Source organism: Emys orbicularis, chromosome 4 (assembly GCF_028017835.1).
Source record: "Emys orbicularis isolate rEmyOrb1 chromosome 4, rEmyOrb1.hap1, whole genome shotgun sequence".
Lineage (NCBI taxonomy): Eukaryota > Metazoa > Chordata > Testudines > Emydidae > Emys > Emys orbicularis.
In genome coordinates this window covers 145,837,090-145,858,848 of record NC_088686.1, presented here as the reverse complement: position 1 = coordinate 145,858,848, position 21,759 = coordinate 145,837,090, and the positions used below count along the sequence as shown (strand labels likewise).

The 21,759-nt window shown below is 47.7% G+C and overlaps 1 protein-coding gene across 1 annotated transcript in view; it reads left to right on the top strand.

Annotated features, from left to right (window-relative positions):
• The window catches only part of PLXNA2 (plexin A2), a 282,077-nt gene that overhangs the window by 215,558 nt on the left and 44,760 nt on the right, over window positions 1-21,759 (top strand). The window contains exons 13-16 of the mRNA XM_065404089.1: window positions 3,546-3,663; window positions 9,576-9,712; window positions 14,214-14,381; window positions 17,557-17,650. Coding sequence (XP_065260161.1) covers window positions 3,546-3,663; window positions 9,576-9,712; window positions 14,214-14,381; window positions 17,557-17,650 — 517 coding nt within the window. The remainder of the gene's footprint in view (window positions 1-3,545; window positions 3,664-9,575; window positions 9,713-14,213; window positions 14,382-17,556; window positions 17,651-21,759) is intronic.

Below are 21,759 nucleotides of genomic sequence, written 5' to 3'. Positions count from 1 at the left end.
GTTTGTACTGGTTCGTGCCACCACTACCAGAGCTACCCTGGCTATGCTGCTGTTTTGTACTCACACTAGCTCAGTGAGCGCTAGCACAAGTATGTGTACGTGAGCAGCACATTCACACCCCTAGCTCTGAGTGTAGACATAGCCTTTGGATTTGTAAAGTGCTTTCAGATCACTGGTTGAAAGATGCTACCGAACTGCAAAGTATTATTATTATTTTATTATATTAATGACTCAAAGCAGTGCACTAATACCATTGTAAGACATGGTGATTTCTCTCCATTATGCTATAAAACTGTAGTATTTTATTTTTGAAATCAGGGATGGGAGATTATAAAATTATCCTCCTTTGATAGTATGAAATCCTGATTTTATAATGACAATTCTAATTGCAGCTCTTAAGCTTTCAAAGTTTGTTAACATCATTAAAACATTTATCCTGGGCAGATAACAGCAAGTGTTAGCATGAGAGCTGCCTTTTAAAGATGAATCCGGATAAAAGGACCCTCTGAAGGGTTCTGTGGGCAGACTGAATTCCGAGACTGTAATGACTCACCATATGTTCCAGCCATGCAATCTATCAGCTGGCAATTAGGTTAATGTTGGTTAAAGGGCCACTTAGCCCAGAAATCAGCACCCTACAGCTCTGTCGAGTGCATCATTTTGTAGGAGGGTACCTGCTGGGATTTTGGCCTGGATTAGGAATCAGAGATCAGACGTACCATAGCCGCTTGTGCCACCATTCCTCATTCCCAACATGCCTGATGGTGTATGCAATAACATGTGCCCTGTTACTTGTTCTGGGGCTACTCAAAGGTATTATTTGGGCAGCTGAGTAATGAAAAGGTCCACATTACTGGCTAATAGTTGGTCATTTGATCTTTTCTTGAGTTTGCTGAAATCCAGCACTGGTGTCCCCGTCCCCCTGTTTGGAATAAAACCTGGATCCCACCACCCTTTCTTTGTGGCTTCTGCAACTAGTCCCTGGGTTTTGGCTGCCCATCTGGTGGAGGGAATAATGACTATCCTCTCTCTCGCAAGATTGCAGCAACACTGAGGAGCAATCTCCCAGTCACAACCACCAGCCTGTCATGATTCCCCATCTCCCACAGTCTGCCAGTGCCAGAACAACAGCACTCTCTTCTTGCTGCTCCTGCCTTCATGGAGACGCAGCAGCAAAATGATGCTCCGGGGAGAAAGTTCCGTCAAGTTGAAAGGGGAAGAGAGAGCAAAGCGTGGCAAATTTAGGCACACAGCGGAGACACTTCAGCCTCTGTTCTCCAAAGGCAGCGTCTCTATAGGAAACCCATTTTGATGTGTAGTGATAATGGTTTTCACATTAAGGCTCTTTGCTAGCATGTTTGTATTTTGTTAAGCCTCCTAGCATCAGCTGCGCGTTTTGTCTACAGATTTTTTTTTTTCTTTAAATCCTTTTTATTCGCTAGTGAGTCTAGCACGGGTGAGAGCTGCTCAAATGATCACTTCAGAGACTGAAGACTTCTGTTTATCTAAGTACAAGCAGTGGTAGTACAAGCTTTCCCCACAATCTCCTGGCCAATATATCTTCAACCTTGCTCTGGTACGGAGTTCGGTATCTATGCACCATCCGCCCTTGGCCTTTCCATTGGGACTGACCAGCAGGGACCAGTTAGTTACTGCAGCAGAGTTTTCCATTATATAATATATTTATATATCCCATGCCATCTATCCATTCACTTACCTACCTAGTACTTAATCTGCTTTTCACAGTTGATCCTCTTTGTTCACCTTTCTCACTCCCGTCCACCTGGTCAGTGAGACTAGGCTGTTCACTTTTAGTCTCTCTGGTTACCAGGCTTTAGCAAACTGCTCTGGTGTTTTGTTTTTCTAACACCACAGTGGGAATGACTCCCGGCAGCATCCCTTTTGAGGCATTGCTAAGGATCCATGCTGGCTGAGGTGGCTTTGAAAACCTTGGTTCACTGCCTATTGAATCCGCTGGTGTGACAAATAATGAACAAGGAGCAATGGTCTCAAGTTGCAGTGGGGGAGGTCTAGGTTGGATATGAGGAAACACTATTTCACTAGGAGGGTGGTGAAGCACTGGAATGCGTTACCTAGGGAGGTGGTGGAATCTCCTTCCTTGGAGGTTTTTAAGGCCCGGCTTGACAAAGCCCTGGCTGGGATGATTTAGTTGGGAATTGGTCCTGCTTTGAGCAGGGGGTTGGACTAGATGACCTCCTGAGGTCCCTTCCAACCCTGATATTCTATGATTCTATGATCTGGTTCCTGTTTCCAGTACATGTTACCCATTGCCACTGTCCTGGTGAAATCAGGTATTGCATGTGACCCAGGGAGATTTGTGTCATGCAACCAAGGGCAGGATCAAGCTCTTCCTTTTGTGACACCATCAGGCCGGACGCCTGCAGGAGGGTCTGGGGAAACAGATATGTTAGCCCTAGAATGCTAAAGGCCCTTTTTCCTACAAGCTGGGAAGGGGTTACTTCAGGTCAATTAGGGACACCTGAGTCCAATTAAGGGCTGCCTGAAACCTGTTAAAACCTCTCTCCTGGGGAGGGGGGACAAACTGCTGCAAGGCTGGTGGCAGCAGGGAGATAGGCTTCTCCAGCGTGAGCGACTGCGCTCCTTCCCATAGGGGAGACGTCCCAAACCCAGTGCCTGTTTAGGGGAAGGACTGACACCCCGGGGCCAGTGGCAGGACAACCCCTGCCCCAGTGAGGGGGGCAGGGAAAGGTATTTCCCCTTTTGTTTCGATGTGTTATAGACTTGTTTCCCTTTGTTTGCCAGAGGAGCACTCCTCAGGCCTGCCCCGACGCCTACCGGGCAGGCGCTGAGAAACAAACCCCGAAGAGGAAAGACAGACACACTCCAGAGTGGGGCTGATTTACCCCAGGCCCTGTCCCTGCCAGAGGAGGGAGCGCTAAGTCCAGCGAGGCAGAAGGGGCCTTGCCACACTTTCTTTCCTGCCTCTATCCCCGCCCGCCATCCTGAGCTGCCATCCTGATCCAGACGTTTCTATTGAGTATCTCATGTTCACATTCTAAATGCTATGATTTTTTACCCCTTCCCTGCCTGAGAGCCCATCCTCAGGTATTGATCTGGACTAGATGAAGAATACTGTATCCGTACAATTCAGTTCCACTAACCTTCTTTCATCAGTATAAGGAGTAAACTTACTTTCTACTGAAAGGCCTGTGTCTGTCATCTCCTAATGGGTCTCTCCACTTCTGATTAAACAGGAACCCACAATGTGAGCTGTTCCCTTAATGAACTCATTCATTACTCTGAGGACTTCACACTTACTTTGCTTCAGGCTAATATATTTGCCATTAGTGCTCTGCATTGCTCTGGAGTTTACAGCTTGCAATAATTATGTCTAATTTTGATTTTTTTTTTTAATTATTACATGGGGGGAAAATAGTAATTAGCTCCTTCAAAAGGGGAGAGCAGCAGACGTCAAAATAAAGGGAGAAAGGGAACCATCCAGCTGAGTAAGTCACTGCTGCGTCTACCTACTAGGGTCTCATTTGTGGGTTTTATATTTTCAGAATTGTGTGTGAGATGGGGCAGGCCCTCCCAGGGATCAGTTCCGGTCCAGTGCGCCTCTGCATCGGAGAGTGCAAACCTGAGTTCATGGCCACGTCCTCACAACAGTACATGTTTGTGGTGAGTACCTGGGCAAAACCAGTGGGAGGGATGGGAAAGCCAAAGCATCTTTTCTGATTTTGGCTGCTACACATGCTAGGAGTGTGCTTTCGATGGACTTGTGGCTTGGGTGTGAGATGGGAAGCCAGGAAGTCCCGAGTTCAAATTATGACTCTAACACTGACTTCTCTGTGATGTTGTACAAGCACCTAATCAAGCGGTCTGATTTTTCAGACATGCTGAGCCCCTGTGGCTTCCACTGGCCTAAGTTTATGTCCCCAGACTTCTGTCTTATTTCCCCTGCATGTTAAATGGTGATACTATTTACCTGCTTCACAGAATTGTTGAGCTCAATTAGGTCCTGTTTGTAAAGTATCTTGAGATCCTCTGAGCAGAAGCACTATGTTAATGTAAGTTCATCCTGTAGCTAGGTACTATCCTGCCATGGAACTGGTGTCATGTTGCTCACAATTTTCCTCTTTCTCGGGAGGGGAAGAATAATGAAGACATGTTACTTTTGTATTTAATTGACTGGGATAAATCTATTGTGTTGCTTCTTGCTGCTCTCCACTGTACGTATTCATAATCATAAAAGATTAAGGTTGGAAGAGACCTCAGGAGGTCATCTAGTCCAACCCCCTGCTCAAAGCAGGACCTACACCAACTAAATCATCCCAACCAGGGCTTTGTCAAGCCGGGCCTTAAAAACCTCTAAGGATGGAGATTCCACCACCTCCCTAGGTAACCCATTCCAGTGAAATAGTGTTTCCTAATATCCAACCTAGACCTCCACCAGTGCAACTTGAGACCATTGCTCCTTGTTCTGTCATCTGGTACCACTGAGAACAGCCGAGCTCCATCCTCTTTGGAACCCCCTTTCAGGTAGTTGAAAGCAGCTATCAAATCCCCCCTCACTCTTCTCTTCTGCAGACTAAACAAGCCCAGTTCCCTCAGCCTCTCCTCGTAAGTCATGTGCCCTAACCCCCTGATCAATTTTGTTGCCCTCGGCTGGACCTCTCTCCAATTTGTCCACATCCTTTCTGTAGCGGGGGGGCCTAAAACTGGACGCAGTACTCCAGATGTGGCCTCACCAGTGCCGAATAGAGGGGAATAATCACTTCCCTCGATCTGCTGGCAACGCTCCTACTAATGCAGCCCAATATGCCATTAGCCTTCTTGGCAACAAGGGCACACTGCTGATTCATACACAGCTTCTCATCCACTGTAATCCCCAGGTTTTTTTCTGCAGAACTGCTGCTTAGCCAGTCGGTCCCCAGCCTGTAGCTGTACATGGGATTCTTTTGTCCTAAGTGCAGGACTCTGCACTTGTCGTTGTTGAACCTCATCAGATTTCTTTTGGCCCAATCCTCCAATTTGTCTAGGTCACTCTGGACCCTATCCCTACCCTCCAGCATATCTACCTCTCCCCCCAGCTTAGTGTCATCTGCAAACTTGCTGAGGGTGCAATCCATCCTATCATCCAGATCATTAATAAAGATGTTGAACAGAACCGGCCCCAGGACCAACCCCTGGGGTACTCTGCTTGATACCGGCTGCCAACTAGACATCAAGCTGTTGATCACTACCTGGGGACCACCCAGGGATCACCTTTGTCAAACTAAGATACTGAAGGCCCGATCGAGCCATTTTTTATCATTCGCACATGAATACTAAACATATCTGACTTACTGCCGGTCTCTACATATTTAAATTTCTCCTGCAACCTACCTTGGGAATGGAGTAATTCTGCATCCCGATATCGAATGACTTCCTCTAAGGATGCTAATTCAGTGTCGATTCCATCCATGCACTTAATCAAGAGCTACTCTTTGGGGTAGTGGATTTCCGTTTGTTGAGTGATCATTGCGTCTTTCCTTTATTTAATTAGCAGCCTTTTGATTCATAAACTTGCGAGACACAGCTGGGGCTTTTTGTATCTCCATTTTTGCCTTCACAGGGCACTTTATCCAACCACATTGATTTTATGCTGAGTGGAATCTGTGCATGCAGCGAAATGCTAGCACTTACCAATTGTCCACAATTTGTAAACTAATTGATAGATAAATGAGGCCAGCTCCTGCTATCTCTCAGTGTTATGAGCACCACATTGCGCTGGGATTTTATTTATTCAACCACGTTGCACTGGTGCAAAATATTAATGTGCTACCAGCCTGCTGAAGGAGAGAGTCTGAACATCAGTGTAACCAGAGAAGGCAATGAGGAGGAGGGCAGTCTGCTCCGTTCCTGTAGCACCTGTTACCTGAGGGTCTTAAAGCACTTTACAAATGTTAATTAAAACTCATCAGTCCATGTTTACAAACTTTAAAAACACAAGATGTTTCTTTAGTGTTGTGATGATAAAATCAGGGTTCCATTCTATCAAAAGAAGCACATTTTAAAATCCTCCATTTTATAGACAGGGAAACTTGAATTCAAGGCTCCAGTTCAGCAAAGCACTTAAGCATATGTTAAAATGTAAGCCTGCGCTTAAGCCCTTTACTGAATAAAGACGGGCTTTAAACACGTTTGCCTATTACCCGATTAAATTTTGTATGAATATGTTGCTAATGAAGGGAGACAAGCTCTCAGCTGGGGTCAGCTACGCCTACTGTATATGCACAGGGCACTTGTAACAAGAGATGCACCAACACAACCTTTCCCAACGGTGCGGCGGGAACTAGAGGCACAAGCTCTAAGGCTGAGAGGGAAGTTCAGTCTCCATTGCCCACTGAGTCCTTGGCCTCTCTCCCGTGACTGCCAACAACAGGTCTCGCGTATTGCCAGGTGTGGCAGTAGTTGCTGTGATGTGGACACCAGCCTACTGGGAATAGAGCTGACACCCTTCCCACAGGCCCCTAACTGCCACCAGCAGGGGGGGCTCCAGGCACCAGAGCACCAAGCACGTGCCTGGGGCGGCAAGCCGCGGGGGACGGCCTGCCAGTCCCAGTGAGGGCAGCAGTCAGTCTGCCTTTGGCGGCATGCCTGCGGGAGGTCTGCCGGTCCCGTGGATTCGGTGGCAATTCGGTGGCGGGTACGCCAAAGCCGCGGGACCGGCGGACCTCCCGCAGAAACGCCGCCGAATCGGCGTGACCAGCGGACCACCCGCAGGCGCGCCGCCGAAAGCCGCCTGACTGCTGTGCTTGGGGCAGCAAAACACATAGAGCCGCCCCTGCCACCAGATAGTATTCTGTATCAGGGACCTGGGCTGGATGATCTGGCAGCCTTGAAGTGAAAAGCCCTGTGTCCTTTTCCCATTCTCCTTAGCCATGCAGTTCCCTGCTCCTGGGCAGTTCTTTGGGTTATCCTGAATATTCCAGTTTCCAGTGTAACAGGCAATGGGCGTCTTATTGGTCTTTCTCAGATTGCCAGTTTTTAAAGGAAAATTTCCTAGCCATACAGAAGGAACTCTCTTGTGGTTTGTGTTAAATAATAACCAGGGCCCAGCTGAAAGTAATTGCAAAAATTAATCTTGGAGTAATACCTTGCAGCAACCTGTTAAACATATGCTGAGCATTATTGCTCCTTGCATTGTCCCTTTTTTTCCCAGCACTTCCTTTATTATCATTTCTTTTTCTCAGGCATCAAAACCTTCAAGTAAATAATTTCCTTTTGTTATTTGGGGTTTTTTCCCACCCCATAGCACAGCCACAAACTCCGTTAAATACAGTAATAAAATTGATTGGTACCTTAAAACAGAGTTCTGTTCCGACTCTGAGAGGGTTCATGCCTTAATGAGCTCATTAGGGGACTGATACGCTGCAGGATCTATGCTGTCAACTTAGTGACGCCCATTTTACCTGGAGAGGTGGAGCCTATCTGTAAATCTCCCATAATTTACATAGAATCATACAAGATAGAAATGGGGAAATCCTATTTGGTTGCCTAATTGCAGCCCTGGCATTTTGGCCGGGGAGGTTATAGATTTTTTTTTTTTAATGTCCCTAGCACCTGCTCTTCCCCCTTTCATTTGTTTAAGAGAATGACCTTTTGAAGGTAGAGTCTACACTCTGTTCAGGGTGCTACCTCTTGGAAGCTTCCTGAATTTTCAAAGACACCTTTTACCCTGTCTTGTAATGCTTGAACAAGGCAACATCCAAAACAATTAAAAGGTGACCCATTTAAAACTGATACAGGGATTTTTTTTTTTTAACATAATGCACAGCTAGCCTGTGGAACTCCTTGCCACAATTTACTGATGCCAAGTGCTTGGTAGGATTCATAAAGGGTTTATATATGTAGAAGAGTGACCACAATGAGAGAACATTACAGTAATTAGAATATAAAGCACACACCGGATAAGTAATTTTTCATGAATTTGGGGTTGTATAGCTAAAGTACACCCACTCAGGAGTTCTTAAATTTAAGCTTTATTAATCAAGAGAATTTTAAAGATAAAAACAGAGAAATTGCAGAAAGTAAAATAAAGGTGGTTTTATGGTAGTGCTTAAAAAGCTTAACAAAACGAATTCAACACGAAGTGCTTACTTTATCTAGAAATAATAATTCCCAAATTACAATAATTAAAATTCTTATCAGCCAGTGACAAATTAATTCTACCATTACTGTACTATTCTAGGAAGTTGATCTTGCTATCAGCATGGAACAGTGGATCCTTACAGGTCCGTATTAATTTGCCAGTCAAGTTTTAGCTCAGTTAAGTTCTGGGACTGTCCATGAAAGTTTAACTGAAAGCCACTCTGAATTTGGAAATTTAAACAATTGCTTAACTGCTGGCATGTCCATTCAGTTCTGAACTGCTTCTCTTTGCTGTATCCGAGGTTCAGATTTATAATCCACTGATAAACATCATGTTGTTTTTAATATTCAAACCATATTGTATTGGTGTTGTCATTAGATAAGATAAAAATTGGGTCAGAGAGAGAAGCCAACCATGAACTGCTTGAGAAGAAGTCTTCCCCTCGTGGCATGTTATTCCACATTTGTCCATTCTGAGGTTCCTTGTGCTTCCCTATGGACCATCCACTACCAACCATTTTCAGAACCAGGATACTGCCCTAGATGGATTGCTGGTCTAATCCAGTCTGTCAATTCCTTTGATACCTGTAAGCATATGCTGAGGTTTGAAAGCAATGGAGAAAACGGCACCGACTCAATGTGCTGACTCTCTACTATGAAGCAGGTAGTACCCAGGGATTGGAGATGGGATGCTGCCAGTTTGCAGATGAGTCATAAAGTGGTAATGTGGAAGCATTAGTGAAAAAATTTGGTTATATCCATTGATTGAAAACAAAAAAGTACCTGCTTTCTGCAGATTCTCTTAAAAGGAATAAGTAGCCTTCACTGATGCAAGCAGTATAAAAACTGGCATTGTTACAATAGAAACACTGATGTCATAGAGGATATAGGACTGTAAACTCCCAGGGATGCCCAGATAACTCTTTCTGTCACTGATGGGAGATAGACCCTCCAACCACAATATTCTCGTTATTGGTTTGTGTGTATTATGGACAGAGCTGATAGTGCTGCATATAGTTAAGGTTGCCCAACACTTCCCATTATAAGACTCTGTTTTCTGTTGATTATAACTTTGCCAAATCCTAACCATCTGGAGTAAAGACTTGACATTTGGCAGGAAGGTTGCCCTGTTAGGAGTTTGCCTTTTGCTGTTTCTCTGTGGGGAAAAACACCCATATTTAGCTGAGTTATAAACCTTTGAAAAAAAAATCCTAGTTTGGACATGCTCAGTTGAGACTTGTTAGAAATTGGCAGCTGAATTGGGTTGTGAAGGCTGAGGTGAGTTTCCCTGCATATGCTACTCCCAGCTGCTCAGGGCGGCTGTGGCACCAGGCCTATGAACTGAGAATAAGGAGACTCTCTCTGCTGTGTCTCAATATTCCCTCAGGCATGATCTGATCCTGCCTTGATCCCAGCAGACAAAAGCAGTGACCTTCTTCTTTCCTTTCCTTCTCAAGAATCCAGCGGTGAGCTCCCTGAGCCCTAGCCGCGGCCCAGAGTCTGGAGGGACCATGGTGACCATCAGTGGCCACTACCTGGGTGCCGGCAGCAGCGTGTCTGTGTTCCTGGGAAACCAGACCTGCGAATTCTATGGGTAAGAAGGGGCAGAGCGTGTCTGTGTTGTGATCCCTTCACCCCACCCTAGTGCAGCTTCTAAACTATTCCAGCTGCAAACTCCCGTCCTCTCATTAATCCCATGATGTCATCTTGTCCGTGACAGCGGCTGAATCTTCCATTGAAATGAGTTAATTCGATGTATATTAATTTTATCCCCTTACGTGATTTGCATATTAAAATGATGTCCCCTCCAAAAATCCCAAACAAACATCACAGCAATTGTAGAATCCCTTTTAATAGTCCTCAAGCCAGTCCGTCCTGAGCAGCTGTAATCCCGCCCAAACATACTATCCATTCCATACGACAAGAGCAGGCGCTGCATACATGACTGCATAGTGTACATGGAATATATATGCACTGGAACAGGACATGCTCTTCATATCTCTTGTACAGGACAGGTAGGATGTTCAGAAGTGCTCAGCATTAGCCTGACTAACCCCACTGGGAGAAGAGTCAGTCCAACGCTGAGTGCTTTTGAATATTCCACCCAGGGTGTATAAGATTACAGGGTGAGAGACGGGGGAACAGAGGAAGAATCTGCTCTTTCAGGAAAATGTTCTGTTTGGGGTCATGAAATCAGGCCAACTGCCCACAAATGCTACCTGATGAAGTAGCTCATCCGCTTAGAGGCTCCTCCAAGGCAGTGGGGACGTGTCCCTTCTGCGCCCACTGAGGGAGCACAAGAGTTCATCTAGGGCAGTGCTCCACCTCCGGCTGTACCAGCAGAAAGCAAGGATCTGTCTATTTATTATTATTATTATTATTTGTATTGTTCACCCAAAGGCCCTGGTCAGGGTCAGGGCCCCATTGTGCAATCACACATAGGAAGGAACAGTCCCTGCCCCATAGAGCTTAGATATAAACTCTAATCCAATATCCTACTTCCTGCCAGGCCAGATTAGAACAAGGGGCAGTATAGTCCAATAACCCACCTCTTTCCATATTGGACAGCACATCTCAGAGAGATTGTGGCTGAGTGTTTAGAATGGTGCTTTTTATCAGGACTGTTGACATCTGTTCCCAGTTCTGCTGATTCGTCCTGACCTTGGGAGAGTCACCTTCTCTGTGCCTCAGTTTCCCCATCTCTATAATGGATAACACTATTGCTTATCTAGAGTACCACACTTCATGGGGTCAGGGCCGGCTCTAGGTTTTTTGCCGCCCCAAGCAAAAAAAATTTTGGCTGCCCCCCACCCCAGCCCAGGGCTCTCCCTCCCACCCGCACCCCCTGCCGCCCCAATTCTGGGCTCTTCCCCCCCCACCCCACCCGTACCCCCTGCCACCCCAACTCTGGGCTCTCCCCCCCACCCCACCTGCACCCCCTGCCGCTCCAGCACTGGGCTTCCCCCTCACCTCCAGCCGGTCCAGCACTGGCAGGGTCAGGGTAAGCAGCGGGGCTCCCGGGCCGTGCCTCAGCCCAGGGTCCCTCCAGCTGGGGCTCCCACCTCCAGGACCGGCCATGACCAGGGAGGACCGAGCCGGGGGACCGCCCCGGCAGGGGGCTGAGGAGCCGGGACAGGGAAGCCCCAGAGGGAGCGGAGAGCGGGACGCGGGCCCCGCATGGCAGCGCCCCGCCCTCTATGGCCCCACTCCTGCTGCTGCTCCTGGCCTCTCTGCCGCAGTCCCTGGGCGGCTCTGGCCACTTCGCCCAGCCCCGGCTGCAGCGGTGGGGGGGCGGCCGCCCTGCGGCACCTGCAGGCGGCTCCGTGTGCCCCGAGGGGCAGCCCCCAGCCCGAGTGTCCCACACTCGGAGCCCACCCGGCCATAAGGTGCGGGCGTTGCTCCCCGACACGAACCGCAGCAGCCCCAGGGCGCCCCCGGTGCAGGACACGCTGCTGCTGCCAGGGCTGGCTCTAGGCTTTTGCCGCCCAAGCGCAAAAAAAAAAAAAAAAGAGGCTGGTTGGAATGCCGCCCCTGAAAATGTGCCGCCCCAAGCACCTGCTTGGTTTGCTGGTGCCTGGAGCCGGCCCTGCATGGGGTATAAAACACTTTGAGATCATCCTGTGTAAGTGAGCTCCTCCCTAAGGGTCAAACATGATCATTTATTTATCATCAGTTCCTCTTCTACCCAAACATAGGGCCAGATTGCATCCTCAGATGCACACGCTGCATTTGAAATCAGAGGAACTGGCATGTGTGCATTCAAGGGCAGAATTAGCCTCCTACTCTAATCCCTTAACTATATGATTATTTTCAGGCCACCTGCAGATACTGACCTGCAAAATCCTGCCATGCTTTAAATTATCTGCATGTTCTAATTACATCAGACAAGCAGCAACTTAAACACAGCAAACAGCAGTATATAAATTACACCATCTTGCCATGCAGTGGCACACTGTGGTCCGTATTGTCCTTGGCCTGCTTTGTGGCAATGAACTCGAATTGTTGTAGAGGTGAGGGAGAGCCTGATTAGATGAAGCAGTTTCTAATGAGATTCCCTCTAATTACAGCTTCCGCCATTCTCCCGTCTCTTGGAAGAGTGGGTAGATTCACCATGACGACATAATAATAGCACAGAAAGCTAATTAACTGATCACAGGGAGCTCAGAGTGACTCTGCCAGCAGTGATGCGTCACTTTGAATCTCATGGAAGGACTAAGCAGGGCTCTGTGAATTCTGATCTCCGGCACACTAGAGCGTCTGCACCAATGCAAGGCCACTGGGATGAGGGGATATGGGAGATAAAAGGCAGCTGAAAGAGCAGTGAGCGCTTTCTGAACAATACTGGCTGTGTGACTATCTGGGGTGCCATTCCCAGAATGTGAGAGATGAGAGGAGGAAAGGAATGAAAAGAGGGGTCCTTTTCATGGAATCAAGTTGTCGCAATGACGGTTGGCAAAGAATTATTGCTCTTGCCCACCACTCCCCACACAGGCCCTGCAAGTCATTCTCTCCCCCCCTTTCCCCCCCCCCCCCCCCACACACACAGTGAAGAATGTATTCTCTGTTAAAATAGATCAAGTTGGAAGAGTGAGGAGATGGGAGGAAAGGGTTAAAAGGAAGATGGAAGAGACAGTGGGAGACAAGGTTCCAAACCAGATTTAATCCAAATGATTTAAAGTCTTTTTTTCAAGTAGCTCTGTTGTGATTGGCACTAAGTGTCTCCTTCCCCTTGTTGCCATTCCCAGCAGTCAGGCCCAGGACTAAATGGGCCATAGAGCCTGCCTTGTCCTCTCCTCTCTCCAGGTCAGAGTTAAGACACAAATTTGTCCTATCACTACCAATGCCATCTGTGGATAAATATAGGACTCCATCTCCAGGGCTGTCAGTCTGGCATCTTTCATGCCAACACTAACTTCACTATACACTTAGGGCTAGTCTACACTACCCGCCCGGATCGGCAGGTAGAAATCGATCTCTCAGAAATCGATTTATCGCGTCTCATCTAGACGGATAAATTGATCCCCGAATCGGCGCGCGTACTCCCACCTCTTCAGGAGGAGTAAGCGTCGTCGACGGGGGAGCCGTGGCAGTCGATTTGCCGCCGTCCTCACAGCGGTGTAAGTCGAATAGGATACGCCAAATTCAGCTACGCTATTCGCGTAGCTGAATTTGCGTATCTTAAATCGACCCCCTCCCTTAGTGTGGACCTAGCCTCTTAAACTACACAAGTGTTATTAGACCCGTCTCAGAAATGAACGAATTGAGACACAGAGAGGGTAAGTGACTTGCCCAAAGTCACAGAGTGAATCAGTAGCAGAGTTGAGAGACGAACTCAAGGTGTCCTGACTCTCATTCCCCTACTTTCACCATGAACTGATCCCTTTCTGTTGTTTAAGCATGTTGCTAAGCAGCCCACGTAGCAGTTCTTTGGGGCTCTTAGAGAAGCAGATGGTCTGGTCTGTCCAACCACCAGGCATCAAGTCCTGAGGTTCATTCCCAGTTCCACATGGAGGACAGGAAAACAAAGCTGCAAAGAGAGTAGTGATATTGTTCTAGTTCTGCCCGGCCCTTCTCAGGTTGAGACGGGCTGCTTTTCAAGGTCCATGTGTGCCATGCAGGGGGGGAGGATTTGGCTTTTGAATAAGCATACAAATCTCACTTGGAAAACAGCCATCTGCTTTCACATGCCCAGCAGAAGGTTCACAGAGGGATGTGGGAGGCTGCCGCTTGGCACAAAGAGTAATTTCAGGGAGTCTGACTTTCTCTTTGGAGAGTCAGGAGGGGTCTCCACTTGCATGGAGCCTTCATTGCTCCTGTGTGATGTTAATGAATTCTCAGTGTCCGGAGCACCTGCTTCCCCACTTGGAAAGCACATTATTCACTTCCTGTCCTAAACTAGTGGGCAGCATTGCTATTGGGCTATTAACAGCTGCCACATCCCACCCCAGAAACGGCTGCATTTGTGGTAGGAGTCATGATTGCAGTGGATGTAGAGCCTTCCCTTGGAGGAGCAGCACTATGGAAACGTAAGAGGGTTCCCATTCCTGTAGCATGGATACTCACTGGCTAACGGCTCTCTGGTTTCTTTTTCACAGGAGGTCCATGAATGAGATTGTGTGTGTCTCTGCTCCGTCAGCACATGGCTTGGGCCCTATCCATGTCTCTGTCAGTGTGGACCGGGCGCAGTTAGAGAGCACTCTGGAATTTGAATACATTGATGACCCCAGAGTGCAGCGCATCGAACCTGAGTGGAGCATAGCCAGGTAACAAGAGTCTCACAGCTTCTTCACATCTCCTTCCCCAGTGGGAGCGAATGCATGGCACAGAAGCTAACTCACCTGATATAATAGAACTAGAGACGTGCAAGCTGGTTGGATTCTGTGGGAACTGGTCTAGGCCTTCACCCTGGACTCAATGGAGTACCTTAAAAAACACTCCCCTTTATTTTTCATTCCCTCTTCCCCATATTCCACCCAGAGGCAGGCAATGTTGAAATACCATGCAGGAGGCCTTTCCTACCAGGGTCCTGGTTCACCTGGAAGCAGAAAGTGTAGCGAAGGACTACCCTGCCCCCCATGCAGTTGCCAGCCTATTCCTGCAGACACCAGCTGTTTGGATAAGTTTGCAAACATGGAAGTGATCCCCAAGCCAAATATACCCCATAATCTGAGCAAGCTGCAATCCAGTGTTCTAGTTGGGATCCATCTCTAGTGCTTACCTGAATTCAGATGTGCTCATGTACAGCAAAAAAAATAACATATAAAGGGGAGGAACCTTATCTTTTGCAAACCCGCTCTGATTGCATTTTAGGCAGCGGCATTGTTTTGTCCTTTATCTGACCTGCTTTGCCCTCCATCCCTGTTCGGAATCATACTGGACACTCTCATGCCATGGGATCCACACGAACTTGAAAAATTATTATGCTCCTTCCTGGCCCCTCACCTACTAGAAAACATGGTTCAGGGCTCAGAGTCCTAGAACCTGCCCCCCGGGGAGAATACTTTTTGAATTCTCTTCACTGGTTTGGCTGCCTTTGTCAACATCCAGCTGGAGTCAGGTGAGCCAGGGGTTATTTTACCTGTGTCAATATTGAAGACATTGCTATTTAGGGCTTGATCCTGTAAGGAGCTGAGCACCCTCCCCTCTCTTGAAAGTCACTGGGTGTTAGAGATGTTCAGCTTCAGGGTGAGGGCTAGAAGCTGCATCCTTGTACGGTGGCTGCAGAGGCTCAGAAAACACTTTTAAAAACACCTTGGGGTACGTCTACACTGCATTGTAAGTCCAGTGTTAGTAATACTCAAGTTAACCTAGGGCTTGAGCATCTCCACTCATTTGTAACCCCAGGTTAGGAACTGTTGAACCCTGGGTCCAAACCTGGGGCACCAGCATCTACAACTGCATTATGCAGGCCTGAGTCCAACCACCCATATCCAGACTTCCTCTCGCCCTCCCAAAATGTGGATGCTCTAGCCCTTTGTTTGTGGCTCAGTGCAGGAAAACTTGACTGTCCTCCAAACTTGACTGTCCAGAGGACAAAGAAAGTCAGCCCGTGGGACTGTGGGGTATTTTTGGTGGACTCCCACAGCATGAGTCAAATGGGACTGCATGTACACCGAAAAGCAACAGGCTTGAACCCTGGGTCCCAGCTTGACTCAGGCTCAGACCCTCCATCCCCTTGGGACCCAGGGTCCGATCCCTGGGTTAGCGCGATGTGTGTGTAAATGGAAGGGGGATTAGGCATGAGCCTGAGTTTGAACCGTGGGCTTACATTGCAGTGTAGACATGCCTTCAGTCTCCTCTCTCAGGATATACCAGGTAAGGACAAAAAAGAGCCTATTTGGAATACCATGTCTCCCACGCAGGGTCCTGAATCAGTCCTTGCCAAACATCTACAACATCCACATTTCCTGAGATGGAAAATCAGGTCCAGAGTTATTAAACCAATTGTAATTACCAAGGCAATCACAACAGTCTCAATCTGTGCAGAGATTCTGGGAGAGCAAATAAAGCCCCAAGATCACTCCCATCTGCTGACAAAGTGCACAATTGCTCATTAAAGTCTCCTTCTTGTAGCTCTGGAGAGTCTGGAATGAAACAAAAAACAGTAGCAACCAAAAAAAAAAAAAAAAAAAAGCTGATGCTAATCAAAATGCACTGTTTATCCAAGATTCACTGCTAGGGACAGGATGGCAGGTGCTGCAGCATCACTCTGACGTGTGGAGTGTTAAAAAGTTAGGCCAAATTCATCCCCGGTGTAACGCCAATTATCTGCACAAAGGATGAAACAGGGCCATTACTTTCACATTCAGTTATTTTTAAAAAAAAATGGCCAGTGGGAGAAATAAGTGTCTCCTCTGGAAAAAGACCAAGGCGGGTTAAAAGTGATGTCCTCCCTGCAGCCTGAAATCAAGGGTGAGTTGGTGTCTTGCGTGAGAGGGGTTATGTGGGCTCATTTGAATCACTGGTAGAGATGCTAAAAGAGACATAGCTGGGATTTCCTTTAGAAAGGTGGGGGTGCTGGGCTACTGGAGGTGCTCTCCAGCAAATAAAGCAGAAGGAAAACCAAAGAATAAAAGATCCCATGGTGCTTTTTGCAAAAGTTTGGAGGTATTAGCACCAGAATCATGGCCATATTCTAACCTGGCTCATGACATTCTGATTCCCTACATTCCCATGTGGCTAACCAGACAGGTTATTTGTCATCCCTGTCCTGCCAAGCCTCTGCTACATGTGGTATGTGGTGTCTGTGCTGTGCCCGACCCCAGAGGTGGCTGCGATCTGGAAGTGGGAGAAATAACAATCCCTTCATAGCCCATGCCATTCATCGTGCAGCACCCTGTTACTTAGAAGGCTCACTGTATAAATCGTTAAACACTGTGACTAATCTATTATCTTTATTTATTTATTTGGTCCCGATTGTTTATTTTTTCATCCTGCTGCTTTTGTTTGTGCCGAGCCTTGAAGTGTTATGTAGGAGGTGACTCTCCACTGGGGGACAGTCAAGACCAGTATCAGAGGGGTAGCCGTGTTAGTCTGAAGCTGTAAAAAGCAACAGAGGGTCCTGTGGCACCTTTAAGACTAACAGAAGTATTGGGAGCATAAGCTTCCGTGGGTAAGAACCTCACTTCTTGCATCTGAAGAAGTGAGGTTCTTACCCACGAAAGCTTATGCTCCCAATACTTCTGTTAGTCTTAAAGGTGCCACAGGACCCTCTGTTGCTTAGTCAAGACCAGAAAATCCAATTAACTTGAGAGACATCCCTCCACAGAGACAGAGCGATAGTGTATTAATCCACTGTGTCACCTAGTTCCTGTAGAGTCCACAGAAAACATCTTTCTGAGATCAACAAGCCTCTGTGTTGTTGGAGCGCAGTCGCTATACGCTGCTGCCGCTCTCCCCGCCAAACCTCATTAATCTGGTGTTCATGCTTCTCTATAGCGGACACACGCCTCTGACAGTCACGGGGTCCAACCTGGATGTGATTCAGGAGCCAAGGATCCGTGTGAAGTACAATGGCAAGGAGTCTGTCAATGTAAGTCGATGTCATCAAAGTGCAGTTGGCTTCCCCTTTAGCCCTCTTGAGATAAGTAGCCCCACCTTTACCTCTTAGTAACTGTTGAAACCAATGTGATGTTAGTAGCTTGGGCAACTGCGCAGGTGCATTCTGCCTCGACCAGTCCAGCCTGCTCAGCCGTCCGTGTGTTTTCTGTTCTGATACATTCAGGGGCACAGCTGCTGCATCCCATTTGGAAGCACCTGGAACGTATGTGCATCTTACATTTTTATATAGCTTATTGTGAATTCTTTTCAGAACCACCCACCGTCAATCAAATCCATCCTCCGTTTTTGAGAAACACCATGTACGTTGGCAGCACTATATAAATGCTGGGTAACAGGAAGAATCGTATTGGTTAACGCTCGTCAAATCTAGTTTTCTAATTAAATATAAGCACCTCAAACTCAGAAAGGCCTCTTAGGTGTTTTCAAGCATCTGCCATTTATAACTGTCCCAGCTGAATTGTTTGCTTGTTTTGTTTAACTGGATTTCTAAAAGGAGCTGTGATCAGAGATTGAGATACTGTGTACTGGGGCATCTGAGCGATGAACTCATTTGCACAGGGAAGGTAGAAATGCCTGAGATAGTGAATTGTAAAGCGTAAGTGCTGATGGAGCCTTTGTCCCAGTGCTGCTATAATAAAGAGAGTGGGCAGGACAGGTTATTAATTGATATGGCTTTTCGTTTGTCATTAGGGGAGGGCGCCTGTGTTCAGGTCAACTTTACCCTCCAGTGTTTGTTGTGTTTACCAGCTGGGGACCCCAGGTGCTAACACTGACTTAACCCTTTAGTGGAGTTCCCCATCTGGCAAACAGGCTGGCTGAATGCATGCAAATCTGGCCTGCTGCCACAGCCACACCCCCAGCGTAGACCCTCATGGCCCCTAGGCAGCAGCTCCTGAAGAGAGGAAGCTGTCTTTCATGGCCTGGCTTGGATTTTTTTGCACCTGACTGCTTACTCCCTAGGTCAGCAATGGGCCTGGGAGTTCTGCAGTTGGTGCCTTCAGCCCCGTGCTACTGAATGGCCCTATGAGGAGCAAGGTGGACCGGCTCCAAATGGGCATTGTTGGTGAGATTGCTGAGGAAGAGTTAGTATTTCAAGCCGTGGAGGCCCATAGTGACGGGAAGCAGCAGGGAGTCGGGAATCATTGAGACACATGGCGCTGGTGTCATTGTGAGGCCCAGCTATATATCATCCGAGAGGCACAAAAACCAACAGCAGGGGAGGGCGCCGAGTATACAGAGTGAGTTTGACACACAGACAATGGGCAATGACTTCTGCAGTGACCCAGGGGTGGCTGTGCGGTACAGGGGCTGCCCTGGGCCACCACAGAACTGCCAGGAAGTCTCAGAAGCTAGACATGGAAGAGCCCTATTAGGTCATCTGGTCCATCTCCTCAAGATCAATGTCTAATCCCTCCCCTGGGCCTTGCAAATTCATTTTCTTTTGGAAATCGCCCTCGGTTTTTCCATGCTCTCAGGAGCCCCATACACAAGCCTGAGAGCCCTTCTTCCTCCCAGCAGGCAGCAGCCATGGGGGCTCATCAGGACTCATCTCTGCAGGCATGTTTCAGGGGGGAGACAGAACAGATATCAATTCCCAGCTGCTCTGCAGAGGCTCAGTTTGCCTTGCTCCTTTTGTGCAGGCCCACAGCTAGGTTTGCAATGAGAAATTGCCAGCTTGGGGTTTGTTGTTGTTTTTTTTAGTAGTCCCTCTGTATCGGTCGCGCCATAAATACAGCTCCTATCATAGCAGCTCTAGGCCCAGCAAGCACACAACGGAGCCGGGGGGGAAGGAGGGAATCCGCCACTGAACAAAAAGCTTTCAAGCTGCTTTTTCCCTCTTGCTGCAATGATCAAGTCACGAGATAAGTTGAGAGGCTGCTTCCCTGCTAAGATGCCTTCCATCCTATGAAATGAAAGATTTGCATTCCAGTCACATGGGATGGTTCAAGGGGAAAAGACTGCTGGGGACAAAGGAATGCAGGGAGCTGTACCACGCAGGTCACACCAACCAGGTGTTCAAGAACAACCAGGCTTGCTGGTAATGGGGTGTTCATACCACTGCAGTAGGTGTCTCTAACAGCACTTGCTTTTAGTGGCTACATTGATCCCAGTTTTGCAGCATGACACAGAAATGCACATGTGGCCCCTGTGCCTGCAAAGCCCCAGATGCTCACATGCGGAAGGGAGCTGGTGTGCAGAAAGTAAGGTACCCCTTGCGTGAGCTGGACTGTGGCTCTTTAGGGACTTATGTGCATGGGGCTGTGTGTGTTTCCTCAGCCTTATTTTTATGCCTCTCTCCTAGTTAGCTCTAACTGAGCCCCTTATTTAAACCATTTGTCCTACACTTCATAAACCACCATGGAAAGTTAAAAAGTGAATAAATAGAACTGTAATCTTTTTTTTCTTTGGGCCCAGACTGTGTAAATTGCATTCTCCCCAGGCGCACTCAGCAGAACAGCTGGCAGCATACCCAGGCCACTGCACGGGTGCCAAGTGCGCAGTGCTGCTCTTTAACTAGACCCTTTCATGCCCTTCTTTTGCCTTAAAAACCGGTAAAACCTCCACCCTTCAGCCTACTGCATACGGACGCAGGTTGGTATCTGGCTGAGCTGCTGATGCCCTTTATCCTCTCTTGACCTCCCTGAGAGCAAATTGAGCTGAGCTTTCGTCCCTAAGAACTGGCAAGGGGAAGCACAGATTGAACTCTTACTTTGCTTCTGCGAAGGAGTAGTCCCAGGCTGTCACATTTGCAAATACCTGTTTTTCTAGTTCTCTGGCTGAACTGAAAAAGTTGAAAATATTTTGTTTCGGGTTGAACAAAACATTTCTGCATTTTTTGGCAGCTAGAAATGTTGTCCAAATAATGTCACCAAATAATGTCTGGTAACAGCCTTTGTGCTGCCATGACGCCAAACACAGCGACTGGACGTTAACTAATGATGGTTATCATTCATCTTGTCCTGTTTTATCTGTTTGAGCTGTTGTGCATTTGGATGTTTTATGAGCTTGAATGAGGCGCCCAGAATGCTGTAAAAATCCAGTTTATTATTATTATTTAGTGACTTTCAAGAACCATTCTGCATGGAAACAGTTTTGCTTTCACTCTGAAGCAAAGTGACTTTTTAGATCTGCTCAGCACAGAGAAGCTCCCAGGTCAGACTTGATAGACTGATTTTAAGAAGGGAGGTGTTTCAGATTTTGTGTGGAGAGTGGAAGGAATATCGAATGTAGGGAAGTGAACAGGCCCAGCTTGCTGAGGTGTTCTGTGAATGGTTCAGGAGTCTTTTGAATTCCACCATGTTGGGGAGGAAATGGCTCTCTGCTAAAAGGATAGAAGTGGGGTTAGTGGAATTGGTATAAGACTAAGCAGTAGAGCAGTGGTTCTCAATCCGCGAGAACCATTAAAAGAAACTCTACGTCCCCGAACTTGCACCTAAATCTCAAGATCCCTGTGAGGTGAGGAAGTATCCTCCCCATTTTACAGATGGAGAGCCGAGGCACAGCGTACATGAGGTGAATCTCTCAAGGACACACAGGGGGTCTGCGGCAGAGTTGGGGACTGAATCTAGATCTCTTGAGACAGTCCAGTGCTCTGTCCTTCCTGATGCTGCAGAAATAACACTTAATATTAATTTAGCTCTTTCCACTCAAGGAAGCTGAGCTGAAGCAAACCTCGGTTTGCCGGTGTCTAGGTAGTGTCCATGCACCAGGGCTGGCTCCAGGCACCAGCTTAACAAGCAGGTGCTTGGGGCGGCCAAGGGAGAGGGGCGGCACCTGCGGCAATTCGGGGGCAGCAGGTCCCTCACTCCCTCTAGGAGCGAAGGACCTGCCGCTGAACTGCCGCCACCGATCGCGGCTTTTTTTTTTTTTTTTTTTGCTTGGGGCGGCAGAAATGCTGGAGCCAGCCCTGCCAGGCACGCTGTAATGGGATGTATGCTCACTTTAACATTCATCACCAATTGAACCTGAGAATACTCTTTCCGTGTTGCAAAAAGACTGAACTTGTTGAGTGCTATCCTGGGAAGGGTTATTTACTTAGCAGTCATGCCTTTTCCCTTTCCCCCGTGCTCAGGCCTGAGC